General features: G+C 28.7%; 1 protein-coding gene across 1 annotated transcript; it reads right to left on the bottom strand.

Moving 5' to 3' along the window:
• Window positions 1-1842: 1842 nt before the first annotated feature.
• Window positions 1843-25982, bottom strand: LOC122520170 (all trans-polyprenyl-diphosphate synthase PDSS1). The gene is made up of 8 exons (XM_043640182.1): window positions 25547-25982; window positions 10698-10856; window positions 7925-8061; window positions 6485-6626; window positions 3007-3096; window positions 2779-2910; window positions 2472-2666; window positions 1843-2178 (listed from the first exon to the last, which is right to left on the bottom strand). The coding sequence occupies exons 1-8, from the start codon at window positions 25700-25702 to the stop codon at window positions 1957-1959; spliced, it is 1233 nt and encodes a 410-aa protein (XP_043496117.1). The 5' UTR covers window positions 25703-25982; the 3' UTR covers window positions 1843-1956.
• Between the last annotated feature and the right edge of the window lie 8 nt (window positions 25983-25990).

Raw genomic sequence — 25990 nt, 5'->3', positions numbered from 1 at the left:
CTCCGCCATATTTTAACACATGACACTCTCATCTTCTTGGCGCGCAAATTCAAATTGCATCATATTCTACTTGATAATCGAGCTATCTTTAATTTTTAATTATATTAAGTGAATAAATAACAATAATAATAAGAAATATTAAAAAAGAATAAATAGGTTTGCCAATATTTACTTTTTTAATTATATAATTTTCAATTGAAGTATAATTTGAGAACAAAATTCATTTACGTTACATTACAATATCATTATATATTATATATTGTAAAATAAATTTATCGATTTAAGCTTCTTAATTTAACAAAGTAATCACTAATGTTGGTTGGTCAATCAAATATTTATTCATGTTTCAAATGTTTGTATCACTCGAATTGTAGATATTAATCTATGATATATATAAATCCAAGTTTGATCTTAATTAATTATTTTATTATTCAATCGTTAAGTTTAGTTTATAACACGACTTGCAATCTTATAACAATTATATACATAAATTTGTTTTTATAAATATAAGTTATTATCATACATAAGATATTAATATATTCTATATTTTTGTAAATCATAATTATTCTGATCAACATTTTGAACATGGTTTTTTTATGTCCTTTAGACAATGATAAAATATTCGGCCTTTGCAAGGCAATGTCAGCACGCACATGATAATTTTATGAAGAAAAATTAAAAACAAAAATACATTTCGCATTTAAAACTTGAATCTATAAAAGGAGAATACAAGTACTTCTTGTTTATGGTAAATTCGCTCGTTGACGAACAAGTGAAAGAATTAAAAGAGACCAGAAGGCTTTCTTTGGCTTGATATTCTCCACACTATATCGTGCTAAATTGCAGATTGTACTTTCTAAGCGAATTAGCTCACACGAATACCTTCCTTTTAATGTTTTATTTTCATTTCTTTTTTAACAATTTTTGTTGTTTCCACAGATTTTTTAATTCAATCGAAAATGTGTTTCATTTTATTTTATTCATTTTTTTTCACCGTACACATATAATTGTCTTAATATTGATTGTGTACGGTTAATACTTATTCAATCATAAAAAAAGGAAGGCTCACAGTCGCTAATGCATTTTATTACTATTTCTATTATTTATGTAATTTTATTAAACAGTACATGTACTACAAAACAGCAGACACATGCTTTTCTGTTTTCTTCACTTTACAAACAAAAGATAAAACACACAGGAGTAGGTACTTAATGAGTGATAAAATTGCTATCCTTTGACATTATTCAAAAATAGAGAAATGCGATGTTTGATAACGTTGATAACGTTGAACAATAATCGACACAATATGCGCATTTAAGCTTATTTGAAAAAAAAAGAAAAAGAATACTTCAACTCAATACTTATGAACTGAATACTTATGCTTTTTTTCTAATTAACTTGTTTTCCTTTATATTTTTGTTTTTTTTGCAATGAACGATTTTGTAGGTACGTCGTTGATTTCTTCCCATATCCGATATTTATTATAATATGTAATATATAAATGAGTAGTTTTTAAAAAACATTATGTTACATCTTAAAATAAGCTCTTTGTCAATGATCGACATTAACGAACTCAGAGCATTATCTGCATTTATACGCATTATTCGCGTTAACATATATATTAAACTTTTAATATACGTGCATTTTAACAAATCCCTATGTGGACGATGCATTGTGCAAAAACGTTATCTCCTTTGGAGATAGAAACATTTCTCGATGAGAGATTTCTCTTAACATCTCATCGTTTAATCTATCCTCTTTAAGTGGATATCGAATATTTTTATTTTTTTTTGTTTATTTTATTTCCTTTTTGTTATAATAATAATTATTATTATTTTTCTTTTTTTTTTTCCTTTTTTTCCATTAAACCAACTGATATCATCTATATATATACTTATATATATAAATATATAGCGCGCATTTTGAAACCAATGTAAATTATTCGATCATACGATGCTACTTAATACGATTGATAACCAAATCGGAAAGAACTATCAGAGCTTTTTGGTAAGGGCTTTCGGCTAACGATTGAATCAATCTGACAGCTTCGGCACAATGTTTTTTTGCTAAAAATTTCGTCTGATCAAGACCGTGCGACTTGTGTACCAACTCGTACGCTTTCTCAACGTCGGTTGGTTCTTGGAATCGACGCATGATCATCGCGTTGAGTTCTGGATACTAGAAAACAACAAAAAACACAAATATGAAAGATTTCATTAAAATTGTTCGTTAGAAAGTATTACAAATGATAAAATTAAAAACCGTGTACAGTTGATAATTAGATGAGTAGGTCGAGCTGAACAAATGTTTTATTTACAAAAAATTGAGCATGTACTATAAATACGCAAACCCAGTACAAATGTTTTTTCAATATTAAATATTAATAAATATTTAATGGTTTTGTCTCGTAATTAACGCTTGCTTCGATTTCGTTTGAACGAACGAATGAACGAATTACAGTTCATTATTACCTTCTCACAAGCGAAAAGAACAGGAGCAGTAGCCAAGCCGAGTTTCAAATCGACAGCCGTTTTTTTGCCCATCATTGCAGAGGACGCAACAAAATCTAGAAAATCGTCTACTAATTGAAATGCAATTCCAATATTTCGACCGTAATGATAAGCTATTTCTTTTATTTCATCGTTCACCTCAGCTGCCTGTGCCGTCTACGAATAAAATACAATAAAAAAATAAATTGATTAGAAAGTTTGGAAAAAAATTAATTTTCTAATATTATAGCATTTTTATTAGTAAGAATTTTTCTCATTTCTAACTTACCGCTTTAAGCGAATTAGCCATCATACTGGCCGTCTTTCGAAACGTTTTATTGAGGTAGTGAGCAAATCTTTCATTTTCTGTCTCCTTTGAGCCAAGTTGCATTAACTCACCCTTCACCAGGTCCGATATAATCTAAATGTGAACGATATATGAATTATCAAATGATTTTGACGAAATATTTAATAAGGAATATAATGTAGTTCTTTTCTTTAAAATGAATTTACATACCTCAACTAGTGTAATAGTTATTTCGTCGTGTTGATGACGCGCTAGTAACATAGTAGCAACCGTGAGAATGTAATTGCCAGCCAACGTCACCTAAAATATACATTAGAAGTTCAATCATATTTTACAATACCTACGATCTTTATTCTTCTAACTTTCTCCCACTATTTCTAACTAAGGAGGGTAGTTAAGAGTGTATTGTTTACTCGATATTACTCCCCTTTGTGTATAAATAATATTTTATCCAATACAAATAATATTTCTACGTTTTACCATATAGTCGCATGATCGCTGATAAACAAAATAATTTATAATATATACAAGACATATGCGATTTTGTAATAATAAATAATTATAAAATGTGAAACAGAATATGTGTGTTCATTAATATACACAATTTACTAATATTAAATTAATAATTAATTTAAAAATAATAATATTATATAAAATCAAACCGTTATATATTGATATAATAAACAAAAAAAATAACATATGCATAAAAAGGGGGAGAATTACGCGAGAGAATTTATTTAATTTTTCTATCCTCTATATTCCACATATTTAATAATAATTATTTTATTAACATTGTGTTCAATATTAACCCTTATATTTACTAGCGACTCATATAGGCGTCGTACGTTGATTTTATATATTAGCTTATGTAAAAGAAGTTAATCGATTTTGCACAATGAAAGAATAGAAAAAAATGTATGAAAGAATGTAGGTTGTGTAGTATATGTAAGATGCAATATAGATAATAATAAATTGTTAATGAAGACGTCACTAACGTCACGAAATAGCTTAGTAAAACCGCGAAAGTCTCTCGTCTTTCTTATCGCGTTAAAATACAAAGAATGGGAACTTGGTTTACGATCGAAAGGAAACGTGGTAGCTCATGGAAGAGGTCACGGTACGTTGTTGTTCCGTTGTCTCGGATCGCGTTGACAATCGTTTTAGAGTTTCACATCCGGCATCATCATAAACCGCCATCATTAAACACCACCAAGAAGACGCCCATTTATCACGCTTTTTTCTTTTCTTTCTTTCGAAAAATATGTCGGTTAAGCGAAATAAAAGATATTTATATACGCATACACGTGCCATGTGTATCTTACGAAATACGGAAGGAAAGTTATTTTTAAAAAAAAAAAAAAACATTAAATATTTTATAAAATATTAATTTTGTAATAATAAATAATTATAAAATGTGAAACAGAATATGTGTTCATTAATATACAATTTACAAATATTAAATTAATAATTAATTTAAAAATAATAATATTATATAAAAAAATCAAACCGTTATATTGATATAATAAATTAATGATATTATTTTATTTTTGAGTAAAGGTATTGCTAAATTACGAGACAAGAAATCCATCATTTTGACAGATTTCATAGTTCGAGTGTTAATTACTGAACAAACTGAAAACAATCTTTTTCTTTCCATTTTTTTTATTTCATTCCTTTTTTTATTTTCACACAGTCTTCTGAAATTGGATATTTTGTCAGACAAAAAAAAAAGAGAGAAAAAAAAAAACAAAAGAAGAAGAGACGATAAAAATCACGAAATTAGTTAAAACACCGAAAACGTATCCCTGCTTTCGTGTTGCTTTTTCTTTTTTCTTCCCACGTGATTTTATTTTTGGCACGGATTACGGCTAACTTTTTCTCAACGTGTCAAGAAAGAATTACAAATTACGCGTTTCTCTGTTAGTCAGTCTGTCTGTCTGTCTGTCTGTCTATCTGTTCTTTCTCTTTTTCACTAGTGCCTTGAGTCGAGGATGACATGCCGATGCGGCCTTGACGTCCCTGGAGTAACATAACGATAAGTATTATACGTGTACTTGAGCAACAACTCTCTCGATTAGCGTCTCGTTAATATGACTCCGTTACGCAATTCGTTAGACGTATATTCGTTTCGCGATTTATTCGAGGAGGAGGGGGAGGAGGAGAAGGAGGAGGAGGTATATCGACCCCCTTTTTTATTTCTCGTTTCCCCCCACCCCTCTCATATTTCCCTTTGTTTACTTATTTTCCATTTCTTTCCTGTCATTTTCGTCGTTATTTCTCTCATTCCTTCTCATTACTACTTTTATCCCGTATTATCTCTTTTATTTTCCCGCTTTCGCTCGTTATGCTCTTTCAAATAATAAATCATCGTTCTAGAGGTTTAATTTTATTTTTCCACGATCCAACCATATTTCCGTATATATATACTGGTAATCATTTGTATGTTTGTTTTTTTCTTTCAAATGAAATAATTTTGTTAATCTTATATAATTTCTATTTTTATTCAATTAATAACATTTAATTAAAAAGTTATTATAATACAAGAAACTTAAGAATATCGATTTAATTGAATATTCCAAGATTCTTTTCAAAAATAATAAAAAGATAAAAGAAAGAAAGAAAGAAAGAAAGAAAAAAAAGGAAGAGTCTACGATAAAAAATAGAAAGAAATAATTTTAACGATCTATATAATAATAATAATAATAATAATACGATACGGTTAACCGCGCCCACTGAAACGAAAGAACTTTTCCTCGGGACCGCAACAACAACTCTCGGTGAGTTCAACGCCAGTAAATGCACACGCACGTGCATTTTGCAATGGGACGCGTAATCGAAGTAGGCGCGGAAAGATGTCCTACCTACTACGAATAAGTATACTACCTACTACTGTCAACTAGTGTTGTTCGCTATGCAATTAGAAACTGCAAACCAATAGTGAAGTTTCGCTTTTCTACGCGATGACACGCGCCTATGTCGTAAGTTCCTAAGTTTAATAATGCAAATAGTACATATATATATATATGTATATATATACATACGTTACATGCATAAATATATCGATCAATACATACACGATTGATCGATATCGAGGAAATGTGCATGGTGAACCAGTGACTACTAATAGTTATCATATGTCTGACTCTATCGTATTCTTATTTCACTTACGAGTATTCACATACACACACACACAATAGTAACAATTATTCCAACACGTTGAGATTCTTTTGATATTTATCGTAAACGTATTATTACGAAATGAATCATTTCGAGAGAGAATATTATTTATGATTATTCAATTGTATGTAGTAATATTTATAATCATTCGTTGATTTATACGTAATAAAAGGAACTTTTTTTTGACACCGTTGCAAGAATTGTTTCCCAAAAAAAAAAAAAAAAAACAAAAAAGAACTAAACGAATGCTTTGTTTTCTTTTTTACTTTTCACAAAATTTAATTCCGGTCTCAAGGTATATAACGTTAACTTGCTCGTCACGAATCGCATTGACCTCTTTCCATTTTTGACTATTTCGGAGACAAAATTAACAGAGAAAGAAAGAGAGAGAGAGAGAGAAATTCGTTCTCGGAAGGTCGACCCGAAATGAAAATCAAATAAATTACGAGATCATTTGTTTAAAAAAAAAAAAAGAACAAAAGAAGAAAAAAGAAAAAATAATTGATTTAACCTGTTGTTGATTCCAAAGAACATTTGCCGATGGTTTCCCTCGACGACATTCAGCTTGATCGATCACATCATCGTGAAGCAAGGAAGCATTATGGATCATTTCTACATACATAGCAAGACTTCGTTGAAGGTTCGTCAAAGTGCTGAAAAGATAAAAGTCTCGTTTAAGTAAGAAACAAACAAACAATGAGAAAATATAAGATAATTTTTGGATCTTTTTATTCTACCCTTTTTAGGGATGAGTATTCCGAGTTTCCTTTTCTATCAACACATTTAATTCAATTTAATCAAAACACTTCAAATAAGTCGCGTCATTTTTATGTAATCCTTCTTTGGAGTTAACCAGCAACATACGAGTTTTTGTCGTTTCCTTTTTTTTTTCTCGAAAGGGTCACCGATCCGTATTACCAACCGTGCCCCCCTCCGTTGCTTGGACTATTATGATCGAGAATTAATTAATAATTCATAACGCATGACTCTACTTTTCGTATTTTTTTTTTTTTTTATAATTTTCATGAATAATTTTGGAAAATTGAATCGTATTTAAAAAAAAAAAAAAAAAGAAGAAAAATAACCGACAGGTAGTTTTTCATCCGTGTCATTGACATCTCAAATGTAAATTGAGATTTAAACCGACAGTATCATATATATATATATATATATTTATCACAAATGATCTATCCGTCTAATCATGTCCGTGTTCCTATACCAATAAAACGTGACTTCCGTTGTAATAATACTAATGGTGCATTACGTATGTAACTTATCGACACGCGTTACTCCAGTTTTCCCATTCACCGATCTCGCGCGTTCTCTTTTTATTATTCAAAGCTACGTCCTTGTTCGCCCTTTTTTTGTTCATGCCGTTATGTCGCTTTCATAACGATCGTGTTCCGATATTTTTATCGTCGCGAAAAAACGATCGTAATCGATTCCTCCCCCTCCTCTCTACCTTACCTACGACTCACCCCAACCCCCACCCCAACCCTCACCCAATACCAATTCGTATATCAATGTCGCACGCCGTGTTAGACTTGGGTGCATGCAAGAATCTGATTGGAAATAACTCGTTCTTTTTTCTTCTTCTTCTTCTCTTTTTTTATGTTACTGTTTACATTAATTTTAGAATATAAATATCTATTTCTATGAATTATAACATATTTAACACGCAATAGAATGAACGCCAAAAAAAAGAACAAGTTAAAGTTATAATACATGAAGTACGATTGTAGAAAAATTTGGAAAGTTTTAGAAAGTTATTTTCGTAGCGATTGAAGTAGTAGTATTGTTCTTGCTCGTATATTCATTCTGTATATTTTTATTACGTAAATATTAAGATTGATTGAAAGATATTGTAAAAAGAAAAAGAAAGAAAAATAATTACAATTTGATAAGATTTCATTGTATTAATTAAATTTCAATGAAAACCAAAAATACTCACTTCGTTTCGTCCTTGTGATAATTTATAGCACGTCCCATAAGGATTACGAACATTGGTCTTATCGCTTTTCCCTGTCCACTGAAATAATACTTCGCTATCTCTCTTAAATCGTCCTGCATCGAATATCTGTCGAGTACCTGGAAAAGTAATTTAATAATAATAATAGTAATTTAATAATAATTTTAGTCGAGATATTAAAATATATAAAAAGAAACAGACAAATGCATCTCATCGCGTGTAAGATTTAACTTCGCGCAAAATTACGATGAACAAAAATTGTCTTCTAATGATTATTATTTAATTAATTAAAAGACATTATTTATAGTTTAACATGAGAAATACTCAAACCGGAAATAGAAAGATTACAATAAATATGGGAAGGGGATTTAGGAAGAGATATACATTAAATCATTTGGATTCTAATCGTGTTCAGGATGAAAGTTCGCCCTGGAATTTGGCCAAAGTCGAAAGGAACGCACATACTCGTCGAGTTTCGTAAGCTTACGTCATAAAAATGTTCCGTTTACCTCTTTTGATCACGTGAACGGAAATTATAGTCTTCTAAGACACCAAGAGTGAACAAAAAATAAGAATTCATTTGATTGTTTAGTCTAACAAGCTGACCTTACACTTTAATGTCATCAAGTTTTATTTTCATATGTGATAATTCATACACGTGCAATGATTATTTTATCTCATTATGATTTTATTTATTAATAAATTGCATTTTACTCTGATACAAACTTGACATTAATAGATCATATAAAACGTTAATTAATCAATAATTTATCATGAAACAGATATAAGCATTTCTTAAAATAATAAATGGAATTTTTCCACCGAAGATAAGGTCTAATCGAATTCAAGAATATTTGTAAAATTTTAACTACAATATCTTTAAGATGTTTTAATATTAAATGTTTCCTCGAGAATGTCAAATAATTCTAATTAAAATTCAATTAATTAGCCGAACAATTTAAACAAATTGATATTTACGATCGATCATTATATTCATCGGCAAACAAAAGTGTTCAATTAGTCAACAAAAACATTTAATATGATAACATTTATAACATTTGTAATTAATATCGTCTCGAATTTCAACGTAAAACAATCAAAATTGTTAAATTGTATAACTTTGATCTAGTTTTCTTTATTTTATATTCTCCGATGACGAAAATAGGTCAACCATCTACCCACGTGTTCTATTTTGGTTTGTTTTGTTTTTCTCATATAGAAACCATTTACCCAAATCGAGAAATTCATTAATGGGACAAACGTATAAATTTTATAAATGGTGTGAGAGCTTTCTAAGCGTGTTATTCCGTGTAGTAAATATTTATGCAGTAGATACTACGTGCAGATACGCGTATGCTAGTTTTAAAATAAGTAAAAGTCTCGGTCATATGCAGACCGTGAAGCCGTGAAACCGAGTTTGCTTGCTTTCTCGTTCGCTTTCGGTTCAATTCGGTTCGACTCGAATCACGATAGATTCTTCATTTTCTATTAAACTATTCGTACAATCAAATATTTTATATATCAAAAAGATTATCCTCACTCTACAACAACCCTAATCCAATTGCATTTATTTTTTTATTTTATTACGATTTAAATTTTTTAATGACTCTCGGTTTTACTTCATTCGGAACGAATTTTTCTCAAACGAAGTATGAATAAATTTTCTTATTTTGTATTGGTAGAGAGAGAGAGGGGGGGATCCAGAATTATAATAATAAATAATTAATTAATTAATTAATTAATATTTTTTTGTACAGTTCCATACGATGAAATATTTATGGATGAATATTTATATTATTATTAGATCCCGAAAGATAAACTTTTGTTTCTATGCGCGAAACCCTAACCGTATGAAGGTAGACAATGACTATCGTCACGTTGAAATTTATGGCTTACGAACCGATACCCCGACGATTTCTTTACAAGGAATCTCCCTTCCGGTATTTTTTTACGATCCTTAAAAGAATCGATGAGTGAACCCAAAGATAACTCATTCGTTTCTCTCTCTCTTTTGTTTTTTCTTTTTTCTTCTTCTATTTCCTCTTCCAATTGGTCTTTTCCTGTGTTCGCCAATTGGCTTCAATAATCTCCATTTAAATAATTTTGACAATAATATCCCCGAAATTATTATTATCAATTGTTTGCAATGATATCTTTATCATTTTTTTCTTCATTTTTTTTATCTCTTAACCTCTTCGGTCAATAATAAAATGCAGGTCAATATATTATCGTTAACGCACTTACTCTATTTGAAATTATTAAAATTAATTAGATATTCGTATTTGCTTGTTTTTTTTTTGTCTCATTATACTCAAATAATTGAGTATAAAATTAACAAATTAACGATCGTAAAATTTATCAACGCATTTTTTGATATCTTTTGTCCTTTTGTTTTCTTTTAATTAATAAAAAAACGTACTGATAACCTCCGTCACTTTCTTTATCGTTTCTTTCGTATAATTATAAATTTAACGAGACTGATTGTAATAAGAAGTCAACGAGATAATTTCGAGTAAGGTTGTTGTTAGAGGAATAAAAGAGCAAAAAAAGAAAAGAAAAGAAAAAAAAATAAAAGAAAAAAATAAAAGTAGAAAAAGCAGAAGGAATATACAATTTTTTTCTTAAAGAGAACGATAATAATCGTATCGTGAATGAAAATTATGCGAGAGAAAAAAAAAGAAAAAATACAAAAGAAGGTGGAAAAAAAAATTAAAAAATAGAAATAGAAACAGAAGTAGAATAGAAAAAGGCTTACCGATCGTATCTGATGGTACACGAGTTTAAGGTCGTCTTCTACGAGACGGTAAGGGTCGATTTGATAATCGGGCAAGGATCCAGGCTGAATAGTTTGCATTGAACTCATCGATCTCGCGATGCCTATCCTGCATAATCCTCCTCTTGTTGTCGTTCTGTTCTGCAAAAAGAAGAACAAAAAAAAAAAATACGAAGAAATGTCCATTAGAATGTACCATTTGTATTTTTCTTTTTTTCTTTTTTTTTTAACCTCATTCCATATAAAATATAAGTATAATTACTGTTAACACTTTGTTATACGAGTTATATACACAGTTAGATATTTTTATTATTATTAGATAATATAATTCATGTCAATCTCTAATTCGGTTATCTAATTTGATTATATAATGAATAAATTAAAATAATCTGAATAAAAAATAATAATAAAATATCTATAATAAATATTATATGTGTATATTACGTATGTGTGCACACTATCATTTTAATTTTACCACCCTTAATATTTTATTTGCGTTTCCATTTATGTAATTACTCGATAGACGAATTATTATTATTATTATATAAGATACGCACACCCGCGTAATAAATAATTAAATATGGATTGAACGTATATAACTACTCGTGATATTCGCGATTAAAAAAAAAAAGTAAATAAGAAACAACACCACATATCGACAACGCGGATATTCGTGAAAGGAATAGTTTTAAGTTACAACATATTTTCACCGATCGACTTTCTTTCTTTCTTTCTTCCTTCCTTCCTTCGTTATTTTAATTAAACGTTTAAAACTTTAAAAAACGTTTCTTTATTTCATTAATCGACGTTCATTGCACGTATATTTCATCTAACTTTATTTGTCATTCCTGTGAATTAAGAAAACGTTGTTGTGTTTAAAAAGAGAAAGAGAGAGAGAGAGAGAAGGAAAGAGGAAAAAGAAAAAAAAAACGAGACGGCTACGGGCTGCTCGTAACGCGTCATTTACTACTGCGTTCGGTCTGATTGCATATGGCATTAACTACTTTTCCCCTTGTGCAACACGTTCAGCGTCCGCCTTATTACGGAGTCATATCACTTAAAAACTATTACGTTCAACGTTACAATCGTTAATTCTAATCCCAACCGTTCGCACGTTAACAACTAAGTTTTTCTTTGTGTTGTTTTTCATTCTTTATTTGTTCCCATCATAGTTCTATACATTTTTATATTCGTAAAGTGAATTAATCCAATTATTAACCAATTAATTTTATATTCAACGTATGTATATATATACACTTGTCGTATTGAAATAAAATATTATCATTTACCAACTTCATTTTATAGTCAAATTACGAAATAAGAAGAAAGGAAAGTGAGAAGGAAATAAAGAAAATTCTTTTTCTCTTTTTGTTTTTTTTTTTCTTTGCGAAAACATTATATCGGTTTCAAAGGAATACTTGCATAATCTATAAATTGGCAGGTATAGTTTGATTGCAATAAAATTAAAGAACGATTACATTCTAACGGCACGCATTTGATACTACTACAACACGGGTTACACGATCATACTCTTTTTGTGTCCCTCTCTATTTTTCTTTCTTTTCTTTTTTATTCCTTCTTTCTCTCTCTCTCTCTCTCTCTCTGTTCATCGCGTAGCATGCTTCTGATTATTCAAGAGTTTCTCAACTACGTTCACTTCGCGTATGTAAGAGAATATACTTGCATACAATTCCCATACATAATAAACTAACACATTCTTCTTCTAATAATAGTAAATAGAAAGAAAAAGAAAAAGAAAAAAAAAAACAACACAAAAATGATAGACAGATAGAATTGGAAAAATTCGACACGCCTAATCGAGGGGATTACGACTAACACAAATGGCAACAAATTCGATGGAATGAAAGAGAATTGCACAAGTTGAGTATCTTTTACCTGGAGGATTAATCGAGGCCACGAGACGAAGAAGATGGAGAAGAGTTAAACAAAAGTGCATGTCTATATGGTAAACGTAACGGCGCGTGAACAGAGTAATGATTGATCTTTTTATGAAATTTATATGAGTAGTGGCAAAACGAACCTATTATACGAACGCACAGAACGAACTAGTTAAACATTATTTAAAATGTCCATTTTTCTAACGAGGACAAAATATATACTACCTTTCAAGGCTTCCAATCTAAAACTATCGAGATATTTTTACACCTTTGTAACATTCGCATTACGATCTCGTAGTTTCTTTTTTTCTCTCTCTCTCTCTCTCTCTACAATCTTTATTAATAATAATAATAATAATAAAATTGAAAAATAATTAATATATGGAATTTAAATGATAGTATAAAATTTACAATTTTAGATTTGTGTACGATAAAATTTATACGTACGTGATAAAGTATTTAAAAAAAAAAAAAAGAAAAAAGAAAAAAAATAGTAATATTTACGCTACTCCCTCTACAATCTTTAATAATAATAATAATAATAATAATAAAATTGAAAAATAATTAATATATGGAATTTAAATGATAGTATAAAATTTACAATTTTAGATTTGTGTACGATAAAATTTATACGTACGTGATAAAATATTTAAAAAAAAAAAAAAAAAAAGATAAAAAAAAATGAGAATATTTACACACGCGTAATATCGTGTTTACGGTGCTTGTATTTGTGCAAACATAATAAGATATAAGATACACGGGAGGATATGAAACATTGAGCAATGACGACAGAGTCTTTGATATTTTCCCATGCATGTCCTATGATCTTCACTACGACTGATTGCATTCTCATTCGTTTAACCAACACAACCAGTTATCTAGCTAAGCGATAGACAAGTTCATTATATCTTGCTTTTATTTTCATCTGGTCTCCCCACCTTCCCTCTAACGAATAATTAGAAAAAAAACATCCAAGGCCATTATAGAGTAGAAGTATGGAAAAGGGGAACATACATACGTATCGATTCCTAATAACGCACAACTGGCAATCGTTATGGCGTTTTAATACAAACGCGCGTAAGTTTATTTCTTTTTTCTTTTTATTTTTATTTTTTTTTCTTCTCTTACAGTTTACGCTTATACTTTTATAGTTCATACAGGACGTAGTCGTGATTACGCCATTATCTAAGAAATAACGAAATAATGTGAAATAACAAAAATAATGTAGTATGATCAATTATAATTAATTAGTTTTTTAATAATAAGAAAAAAAGAAAAATAATAAAGGACGACAACAAAATTGTTTACAATCAATTTATTTATCGAACTATTTTTATTCGTTTTCTTTCGTAATATTATTTATATTAACTGCACCTATATATTTTCTTTTTATGTAAATCTAAGTTTTTCATTTTGCTTTTCTTACTTCTTGTTTGTCTACTTGCGTTCACTTTTTATTCGTTTTGTAGATTTGTTTTGAAGTTATACTTCTTTTTCGTTTTCAATTTTTATCTCTAATATATTATATTAAGTATATAACTTTAGTTACATTTTTATAACATTTAATTTTCCTTTACTCGTGACGCAACAATCCCTATTTTGCGTTCAAAATTAATTCACTGCAAAAGAAAGAAAACAAAAACCAATAGAAAACAATAATTGGTCGAACTATATAGAAAAATGATTACGTTAACATGACGAAACACTATTTTTTTTAATCACGTTGAATGGATCTAGGTTTTTGTTTCCCCTTTTTAGGACTACATCATAGAATTTTTTGTTGTTTTCGTCGAGACGATGAAAGAGAGAAAGTAAGTGTTTGTTCAACTATTAAGACTACTAATCTTGCTAATAATTATTAACAATCTGTTGTCATTTACATTCTTACTTTCTTTCTATCCATCATTTAAATTAAATACAAGATACACGAGACGAGTAAACAAGAAAAAATCAAATAACGAAGAGGAAAATAAGCGTAGGAGTTAACCATAATCAAGGACAATCTTCTATGTTCATGGGTGTTCTATGTGTGTTCTATGTGTGTGCGTATCTAACATCTGTGTTATCAACTTTGATAAATATTAAGTAAATTTGTCGTAATAAATGTGAACTAGATTGACTGACTGTAACCGGTTTAATAGTTAAAAAAAAAATAGAGAGAGAGAGATAGAAAAAAAAATATTAACACTTAATAATCTTGAACCTTGATCTTTTTTTTATAAAAAAATAGTCGTAATTTTAATTTTTTTTAAAAAAAGAAAAAAAAAAAGAAAAAAAAAGAACATTTATTTATAAACTAAAATCAACGCTTAGATCATCGATTATATATTTTTTTTTGTATTTTTTATTTCGCATTAAAAAAATAAAATCGTCTGGCAAACGTTAATAATAATCTATGAATCATTTATTTGCAATGGGCATTAATGATGGAACGCACAATTACGCATATATTATTATTATTATTATTATTATTATTATTATAATTTTTATTAAGATAGATGAGGGAATAGGTAATAAAAAAAAAAGAGGATGTAATAAAATAGGTAAAAAGAGAGGAATTTATGATAATAAAATAGAAGTATATGCGTCTTTCCCTCTAAATCGAAGATTAGATAAATTTGTGTTAGCTTTGAGAAAACATTCCTAAGATTATTAGAATCAATGATGGGACTACGAAGTAGAACGTATTTATTTGTGTATGTATATGTATATATATATATATATATATACATATATGTGTATTGTAAGTACTTTTAATCGCTAGTTGACAGGAGTTTCGTAAGATCAAGCACATTCTTCTAGTGGTTCTTTCGTAAGAAAATTTGTAAAAGTCGTCTCCTCGGACATCTGTACAAACGATCGAAAGATTATCGATAAAATAAATAATTTTTTTTAAAACTGCTACAAAATTTAAAAAAAAGAAAAGGAAGAAAAAAAAAAGAGAAAAAGAAGAACCCCAGAAATGAGACGATTAACGAGAAATCCAAAAATATTTTGATTAGGCCATTCGTATTTTTAATATAAAATAAAATCTATCTTAATAATATTTTTAAATATATAAAATTTATTAAATTATACAATATAGAAACGAAATGTTTTATGATAAATACAGATCTAGTTTTTGCGTGTAGACTATTTTTTTTGAGAAAAGAAGAAAGAAGGACGAATAAAAAAATGATTGGAATATTTAATAAAATATTAATAAAATAATAAAATAAAAATATGTAATAAATATAATATGTAATAAATAAAAATAAAAATATGTAAATCCTAAATGTTTTATTCGAACTTTCTTAATTGAAATTATTTCTACGTACAAAACGTCCAAGTGTATGTGTATGTAATAGAAATATATGTGAATGCATAGCCATATGATCTTTCAAGCCAAAAGGTTTTCTCTTATATTAGAAAGAGAAAAGGATAAAGAAGAATAATTGATAAAAATCATTTGAATTTTTCTAATCGAAATGATGTATACGTGCATACGATAAATACATATATACATGTGTGTAAGTGTACGTGTGTATACTTGTATAAACGTGGATGCATAGCCATCTGCACAACTCTTTCTAGCCAAAAGGTTTTCTCTTTTAATAAAGCATTCCAAGGGAGGAGGATAACTTTCACTCGTTGATCTAAATTATTTCGTTACGATCTAGACACAAGAATAAGAGAAAAATCAATTGAAATTTTAACAAAAAAAAAAATCGATCGCCTTTCCTGTTTTTTTTTTAATTAGGCCCAATCATAACATTGGAAATATATTTTCTTGTGTGTGAGTATGTGTGTTCATTTAATTCAAATTCACAAATGCGAAATAAATCTTAAAGATCATAAATAATAGTAATAGCGTTTGTAATTTCTTTAAACCTCACTTATATCAACTTATTCCAGCCTTGACTTATTAAAAGAATGATCGAAACTGCGTTAAAAGAGATAAAAATTTATGGTAAACCGCAAATTAAAGTAAACTTTTAAAACCAAATGCCATTAAATCATTTAATCATAGATTAATATTAATGTTCAAGTTATTGCATTAATACGTCTAAAAACTAAATCGATATTTAATAGTGATTGCAATATTGCATAATATGTAGCATACAAGATATACTTTTTTTTAAATTAAATCATGGATAATTATATATATATATACATATATAAATATTATATTTTTATGATTATTTCATTATAAATGAATATTAAATGAATATTTAATTGAAACGAATTATACCAGTTTCTTAAGATTTAACTTTCGTCACAATCCAAAAAAGAGTTTTAAAATAAATACTGATATTTTTGTTGCTGACATTAAACATATTTCTGGACAGGTAATACGGAAATTGAAGGTGTTATAATAAGAAATAAAAGGATAAGCTGACAAAATGAAAGTATAAGATATACATATAAGATAAGACATAAAACAAATCTATATAATTTTCTGACTTAAGCCACGTATCGTAATCACCGATACAAATATCAATTACACATCAATTAATTCGTAAATTATCATATTTTAATTAATTTCTTTGATATCGTATTTAAATTATATAAATTTTAAAAATAATTTTATATATATATATATATATAAGAAAAAGCAAGAAATTTGAATCATAAATAATTTCGTTAGATTTGTTCTAGCACAATCGTATCTTAATTATTTTATGTTAAATTTTAATTAATATAGTAAAAATAAATAGTAAAATTAATGAATTATTTTATGTTAAATGGACAAAATATAAAAGACCAAAAAGTAAAAGTGAAAATTTGTATTTAACGAAGATCAAGGAAAAGAGTAAAAGATGTTATCGATGGGAAAAAGGAGTTCTCGTTCTCGAGAAACGATATCGAATGTCAAGAGACACGGAGAGGGAAAATACACTTTCTCCGTATATACTCCGAACGACCCACATTTTGAAATCGTTCGTATGTTAGTAAGTATATACTACCATTGGTTCGTTCACTCGCGCTCACTTACTCGCTCACATTTAATGAGCGGAACGTTTCGACGAATCAAGGTCGCTCTCTCACGAATAATCCGAGAGTCGATGCACCATCGGTGCATTCGCCTTCTGCAACTAACCATCTCTCCTTCGTTTTGTTCCTATTCTTGAAAACATATTCATTTCTCGCGTTACCAACGATCAACGTTTCGTTTCCTTTCGAAAACTTTGCTCTTATAAATTTTTCTAATTAAATTCAATTAAATAAAAAAAAAAAACCAAACAATCAATCCATTACAATTTTATCGAATATTTTCAAAATTATTATCTGATATTAATTCTCCCGAGTATATTATAAGAAGAATTGACAATATATACGATAAACGATAGAATTTTTATTCTAATCGTATTTGGAATAAAAAAAAAAGAAAAAAAAAGAAAAATAAACGTAACTTTACTTTTCACCTTTTCCAAAGACTCACGTATGTTCTAAACTTTCGACATCCTACCGTTTGGTATGTCTAAGCAAATGAAAGGAAGTGAATAGACACTACTAGTTAATTGCTGAATATATAAATACAACCTTGGCCTCGAATAGTTCTTACCCTTTTCATATTAAACGTGTACACACACATACACACATATGTGTATGCATATGTTCATTCCCGTATCGAGAGTAGGAAAAGTTTATTGACCTTTTAATAGCAATAGGTGTGTTATATACCTTTCTAACACAAATTTAATATTTATTTATAATCATACATTTGTTATTCTTCGAAATAGTTCCCCCCCACCACCACCACCACCATTACTTTCGATGACTAATTAATTTAAAAAAAAAAAATATAAAAAAGGGGGATGCTAATTTTGATGCAATGAATTTGATTTCAATCCGCGGAATCAATCAAATACAACTAATAAAATAATTGTTAAACGTTCCTCAAAAAAAAAAAAAAAAAAAAGAAATAAAAAAAAAGATAGAACTCTTAGAAAAAGTGGTAGGAGTAAAGGATAATCTGGATACGCATAGTAGGGGGAGATATCAACGTCAAACAACACCGAAGAAAGTACTAACGGTGATTAAAGAGTGGAAACACGAGAGATAAACGGCCTCGCTCGGCCATTTGAAAGGAATTCGAAGAGAGTTACGATGATCTTTCTCCTTTCAACCAATATGATATCTCCTTAAAGCTGAATCATAACAATACTTTATATTTTACATCGGCACGTATGATACAAAATACATAGAACGATTTTGGGAATGACGAAACTTACATTTCTCTTAATAGAAATTCTTAAAGAAACACTAATTGTAATTAATTAATTAAATAAATGAGACATCGCGAATCTTTAGGCAATTGGTCATCATGGAGAAAACCAACCATACCTTTTACCATCGAGATCGTAATCGTCCTTCCCTCACCCCTCGCCCCCGCCCCAAAAAAAAGAAATAAATTTATGAGAATATTTGGTATTTTTATTTCCTCTTTTACGGATTCGAAATATAAATTTTTTACGAATACCTTCTCATACTAATTTAATATCTACCGAAATCAGGCAGAATGTCAGTCACCTGATTGGAATTTCTTTAAGGAATTTACTTGGCACTCAACGTGTTAACGATTTGATACTTTTTTTGTGTTTGTTTTTGAGAGAATTTATGCGATTTTACAAATTATATTATAAATCTTAGAAAAGTGATCTAACTTAGAGAAACGAAAAAATCTGATAATTACAATTCGAATAGGAAATTAAACGATTAAACGATTATTCAACAGAGGGTGTGAAAGTGATTTTCACATTTTCTTAGAAAAATGTTTCAAGCGTGGACGAGAGATTATTTCCTCTATTTTTTTTTATATTTTACTATTATTATTATTATATTTTTTTTTATTTTCTTTGTTTTTCTTTTTTTTCTTTCTTCGAAAGAGAGATTCTTTATCAAATTTCGACGTTGCGTAAAAGTTGCGGCATTAAAAAGGTTATTTTATGTAACGTCTAGAAAAGCCGGAATGAACGTCTCGCGTTCAGAATTATTTAACGCCCCCCAATCGGTTGGGGCCGTTAGTTTCGTGAGACTTAATCAAACTTTCACTCCATCTTTCGACAGATATCTATATATAACTGTATGTATATGTATGTATATAATATATACCACTGTACAATACATATCATAGTTTTTTTTTGATTTTATTAAAAGATGCGAACGTGGGTGGAGGATTGCAAAAAAATAAAAAAAACAGTTCTCGCGTTAGAGAAACTCTTATAAGTTTAACTAATAATTGCTGTTAAAGTGGGCGTCAAAATTTCAATCGAGTATATTCTTTTGTATATTAATTACGATTTATGTAAATATTTAACCAGTTAATTACTAACGACCCATATAATCTAATGGAAAAATTATGTACGAACGAATTTGTATGAAAAGATAATCGTATATACGCCACAAAGATTAAATAAATGTTTTTTTTTTTAATGTCCGATAAAAAAAGAAACAAATGTTATTAAATTTTACGTGAAAAAAAATCAATAATATCTCCGAATTTACGTATAATTATTTATTGTTAATATATTTTATTAACACGTTTTTATCTAAACGCGTACGTTAACTTTGAATAAACAATATACGCACGCGATTACGTTTTATATTATATTCGTGCGTATAGGTGAATTTTTGAAAAAGAATATTTAATAAAGAAGATTTTCAAAGAGAAAGGAAAAATGATTAAAACGAGTTCGATACGACCATTTAACAGCATCCTTTCGATACGAGAAAGCGAAATGTGTAAGTATTTGCACGTTACGTTAATTCGAACGACCTTGACAAAACGAAATTTTTCTTTTCTCTCTTTCTTCTTTCTCTTTTCGAGAGAAAATGAAAGTTAAGAAAAAAGAAGCCATGAGAATATTTTTAAAATAAACACACGTTTTACGCGCTCATGGAATCCTTAAGTTAATTATCAATACGATTCTAACGATGAGTATTAAGAAAACCAAAAAAAGAAAAAAGAAAGGGAACATTATAATTAGGGTAAAAAAAAAAAAAAAAAATTCAACGAGAAAGTAATAAACTGGGATGTTAAAATAAGAGAAAAGAAATATTTTTTGGCTAGTTAAACAACGAATTGTTTGGTTCCGTCAGTTGATATGTAAAAGTATGTATGTGTGTGTGTGTGTAATAGATATCTAACTAACACATACATAAAGAAAAAACAAACCTACGCACATAAAGAGCTATATAATCGTGTTCAACTTTTACTGCGACTCACATTTGGGTATCGAGGGCACTCTGAACGTTACTCTCGTCCATCAAGTGAAACTTTGATCATTTTGTTTTGTCTGATAGTTAACCAACGATTATTATTATTATTATTATTATTATTATTATTATTTTCTTTTTTGTTTTAAATCTTATCATTTACTTTTATTTCATTTATACACGCTAATTACGATAACGTTTCTGAGTTACCTCAAAAATTTGTGTGTATTAATTTATTTTATTTTATTTATTTTATAATACACGAGATAGGGTTTAAAAAATGTTGAGTGTCGATTTGAAAAAAAAAAAAATTTGATATTTAAAATAATTTCCACGTCGAAACTTCGAAAGTTTTCAAAGTTCGTACGTATTTTTGATGAATATAATTTGTTCGTTCTTGTTTGTTTTAATTAATTCGAAATAATAGTACTCGATCATGTTAATAAAACTACTTCATCGTTTTTAATAGATCAAATAATAAGATTTAGTTTTATAAATAGAAAATATCTATGAGTTCACACATTTGAATAATTATATCCTGTTTACATATAGAAGGGTACGTAGATAATGATAAATAAATTATCCTCAACTTCGTGAAGATTATATCAACGAAGCAAATAACATCTAGGATTTGTTCATTGTTTTTTGTTCTTCTTTTTTTTTTCTTTTTCTTTTTTTTTCCAAGGACGATATATCTCGATGCAGATTTGTTTAACTTCATTCATGAGAATTCTCAAGTTAAATCGAAAGATGATTGAAAACTTCCTCGGGGAAGATAAAGATAAAGAAGGTGGAAAGAAGGAATAATCCTTGGAACTTGACGATCAAACGAATCTTCGAGGAATTCTTTCGCGACGGGATTTACAATGAGAGATTAAGGAGCAAATATCTATACATAAGTATTCGTATAACGATCGAATATGCGTGCTGCGATGTCTCCTTCGATACACACCCATAAATATGTGTGTATGTGTGTGTGTGTATGGCTTCATCAAAATGCACGCGAATTGACTTGCATTAAAAAAAAAAAAAAAATGACGGAAGAAACTAGGGGAAAACCATTCGCGAACGGGACGAATTAATTATATAATTTATCCGTAAAAAGAATATAAAGAATGATCTATAAATAAATGTGAGTTTGAGCGAGAAAAAAAAAGAAGAAAATAGAATTGCTTCTACGATAGGGTCGAAATTTTTCAAATCACTCATTTATGCGAAAAGATATGGGGGATGTGTGAAAAAATATTATATGGATTTAGATTTTTTCATAAGACAGAGAGAAAGAGAGAGAAAAAAATAGAAATAAAAAGGTAGAAAAAGTTTGTACCGATTATTAAATTTACCCCGACATTAATTATTTTTATATTAACACGATTGTTTCTAATATTTATTTTTAATTCAGATATAAACACCCCTATAGAGTTTTCAAATATCACGCGAATACGGATCATTTATATTATTGATTATATTGTACTTGTAAAATATTCTTACACTTTGTGATACGTTGAATAATGCAATAATAAAAATTCCCAAAATAGAGACGAACGTATCGTCTCCCGAATGAAAAAAAAAAAAGATTACAATCACGTTTTGTAGCACCGTTTTGCATGTAACGCACGTGAAATATCCTATCTCGAACTAAATCGAATCTATCCTTACATATGTAGGTATAGATTCCATGGGTTTTCTGTTCATTCATGCAGGTAACGTTCAGTTTGACGCACTTGTGTGACAATGATGATTCATCTGTTACTTCGTAAATGGAGAAGCCGTTTTAATGTGCTAAAATAATATTTGCCATAAATCACGATCTCTTCTACCATATTTCTAATTAATTATGATCTAACGTTATCCTAAAACGGAAGCTTGCACGATATAGGAAAGAGAAAAGAAAAAAAAAGAAACGTATATACGAGAGTTTCCAGCTTTACCAAAAAAAATATCTCTTAATTTGTTTTAAACTAAAGCGAGTTTGACGTAAAAAAACAACTTTTACTTATTGACCATATAAGAAAAGAAAAGGAAAACTGTTAGATTAATATAATTGAATATAATTATTTTACATTATTTTTAATTATTTCTTCGATATATTTTTTAATTAATTTAATTCTAATGCATAAACTATTGTTTTTACAATTTAAGAATATTTTTCAAGCTACATATTAGAATTTTGAAACCGGATGTTAGGTCATCTGTTAAGTTTTAGAACTTTGTAATAACCTAATTAGTGTGTAAAAATTATATTAAATGATGCAAAAAGTATAATAAATGATATCGATGTGTTATATTTCGTAATGCTTTTTATAATCCACTTTCAATGCAACGTATTAGCATGAAGCACTTTAAACGTGCGAGATAATAATTATCTCATATTGTTTTTTATAATACTTATGAGAATCTTACGTGTTATTACATCAAAGGAATTGTTTAACCTAAACGATAATAAAAAGAAAGATACAAGTATAATTACGGGATATTTCGAAACAGAAAATACCTCGCATACTTTTTAATATATTCTTCTCTTCTTTTTTTTTATTTTCTTTTGCTGGAAATATGAAAATATTCAGGACTTATTATTACGGAATAAAAGAATGGCCTGAGTTAAAGAACAACATAAAAAATTATAATCACTTCTATTCTCGGTTTGATCATTAATAACCAAAGGTTAATGACGATAATTATCATTTTTTAATAATCTTTAACTCAAAAATGATTCAAACAAATCGATTCTAGTATGCAACACATCGATCATTTGTATTTAAAAGAAATAAATGAGATAAAATGTTGCATATAGAATATTGTAAATACTTAATGAAATTTTTAAATTCATTGCATATTAAAGATCCAATAGGAAATACTAGAAAAAGTCGTAAAATTTTTAGATTAAGAATTCTCAAATAAATTTGTTCTTTAAGGAAGAATTTTAAAAATCGAATCGAACGATATTATATAAAAAGCTTAACAGGTTTTTTTATGATTAAATTTTATTATCTCAGAAAACTATAAATTAAAATAATACAGAAGACAAAAAAAGAAGAAAAATGTAAAATATACTTCGTATAATCGAACGAGCACGAGAAAGTGAAGGAAGATACGTCACATGCGTCAGAGATATTTCATAAATGGGTTAACCTACTTATGAGAAGAAAGGTCTCGACAAATTTCGTCTGTTCGTCCTGAGAATCGGTTCTTTCTCCTTTACCAATTGGATAATATTGACTATTACGTTAAAAACCCAAAGAATATTTCTAGATAGCAAAAGGGAATGAACATTTGCTCAAAGCTTACGTAATACGAACAAGCTAGTCGACCGATCTATGGCTAAGCAAGGCGTGTCATTTAAAGTCATCCGAAGAATTTCAAAATCCTAACTCTTTCGACTTTTGTACGAGAAAGTTTACCAGCATATTTAACATTCGAACCTGAAAGTAATGTCTCATAGACGCATAACATCACCGATGCCAAATCAGTTAAATTATAAAATATACCTGTTTTTATGCGCCTATATATTGACTTTCTCTTTCTTTTCGTCCAAAATTTATTATATTATATTTCCTGTTTTAATTACCTTTATCTTTTTTCTTAATAATCAAATTTTTAATCGATTGAATACATAAATACTTGCAAATTTCGAAAGTAATATTTAATGATATATCAATTTCGCAAGAAAACATCAATAAAATTAAAAAATTATTGACTATTATATTATATATGTTCGCAATTCTGATGTGTCGCGTCGCGCCATACGACTATTTGAATTCGAAAGTTGAAAGAAGTCTAATGCGCATGCGTCACTTTAAGCTCGTCGCTCTTTTAGTCAAACAAGTGTTTCATATTCGTGTGACTTAATTAAACGTAAGATATTTACGAGAAAGGATTTATTTTCTATGTTAAATTATCCTCGTTTAATTTACGTATTCGTCTTTTTATTTTTTAGATACGAACAGAAAATACATTATTGGAAATAATTTTTACTAGACGAACGTTGGAATCACGTAGTTGCGCGCGTCATGTCGTCTGCTACACAGCTGTTCCGACGCCAAGGAAAAAGGCGCAAAATTCGTATTTTTTTCAGTGTTTCAAATTTTGTTATGATTTAAATTGTGTTATGATTTAAATTTTGTTATGATTGAAAAGCTTTGTCGGATTGTATACGATAAATCAATATTAAGCAATATTTTAATTGAAATAAATTATTCGTTAAAAGAGAAACTTTTATACAAAATCTAATCTTTAACAAATTTTAAATAAAGCGCTGTTAGTGTATTACGTAAGTTTGATAAAAGAACATAAGACGAAGGTTTATGATTGCAACACTTATCTCGATGATCTTTAAAATAAGAATGTTTTATATAATCTTTCAAAATTCCAATAACTTTTCAATGACCTTTTTTTCGAAAAAAATGTTCAACTTTCCTGAATCATCTTTCTAAAATATTACGATGAAAATTTAACTGATTCCAAAGCTATAAAAACGCGTAATCGATGATACACTCCATTGTTTAATTAAATGCTTGACTGGTTTAGGTTATGTTTAAACGACGGGAAAGATTTCCCTAAAACTGAATGAAACCGACGACAACAACTTTATCGATTGTAAATTAAAATTAAATGCTATAACTTAAAAATTCTAAGTAAATATTAAATCAACGTAATCTAAAAGTTATTGTTGATTGATATGATACATGCTCGAAACATGACTCGTTCAAATAAAAAACGAATAAGAAAACTTACTTGACATTGTTGTACGTTTGAAGTTAGAACGCGTTCGATTTCCGCTCGTGATTTGGTAAACGTCGTTGAAAGTTTCTTTCTTATTTGAGAGAGATGTCCGAACTGGCACAGTTTTTCCGCACGAGCACAGAGCCGACTCGACCCTATACACGCCATAGTGAAAACAGTAGTGAGTCGAGCCGGCCAACTTGGAAAGACTTTCGAGCTAGACTAGTCCCCACCGATATTTTCCTACGAACACTTACCCCTCTCTTTCTTTCATCCCCTCCCTAACTCTCTCCACTTCTTCATATCCCTTTCCTTTTCCCCTACTTCAATCTCTTTTTCAATGCACGTTTCAAACGTTGTTAATGCTGTCGTTTTTTCTTTTCCTCCTCTTCCTTCAACGCCTTCTTTATATGAAAAAGAAGTTTATGTATGAAACATTGCTTCTAGTTCAGTGAC

This window comes from Polistes fuscatus, unplaced genomic scaffold, assembly GCF_010416935.1.
Source record: "Polistes fuscatus isolate 324 unplaced genomic scaffold, CU_Pfus_HIC Scaffold3, whole genome shotgun sequence".
NCBI lineage: Eukaryota > Metazoa > Arthropoda > Insecta > Hymenoptera > Vespidae > Polistes > Polistes fuscatus.
The sequence above is the reverse complement of the archived record's forward strand: the minus strand, read 5'-3'. Positions and strand labels throughout refer to the sequence as shown.

What these genes read in the sequence shown, in the direction of transcription:
- LOC122520170 (XM_043640182.1), bottom strand. Translation starts at nt 25,702, where the DNA reads ATGGCGTGTATAGGGTCGAGTCGGCTCTGTGCTCGTGCGGAAAAACTG. An exon ending in TAACTATTACACTAGTTGAG is followed by an intron (nt 2,911 to 3,006) that starts GTATGTAAATTC and finishes GTTCACATTTAG; the next exon opens with ATTATATCGGACCTGGTGAA. An exon ending in TTCTTTTCGCTTGTGAGAAG is followed by an intron (nt 2,179 to 2,471) that starts GTAATAATGAAC and finishes GTTGTTTTCTAG; the next exon opens with TATCCAGAACTCAACGCGAT.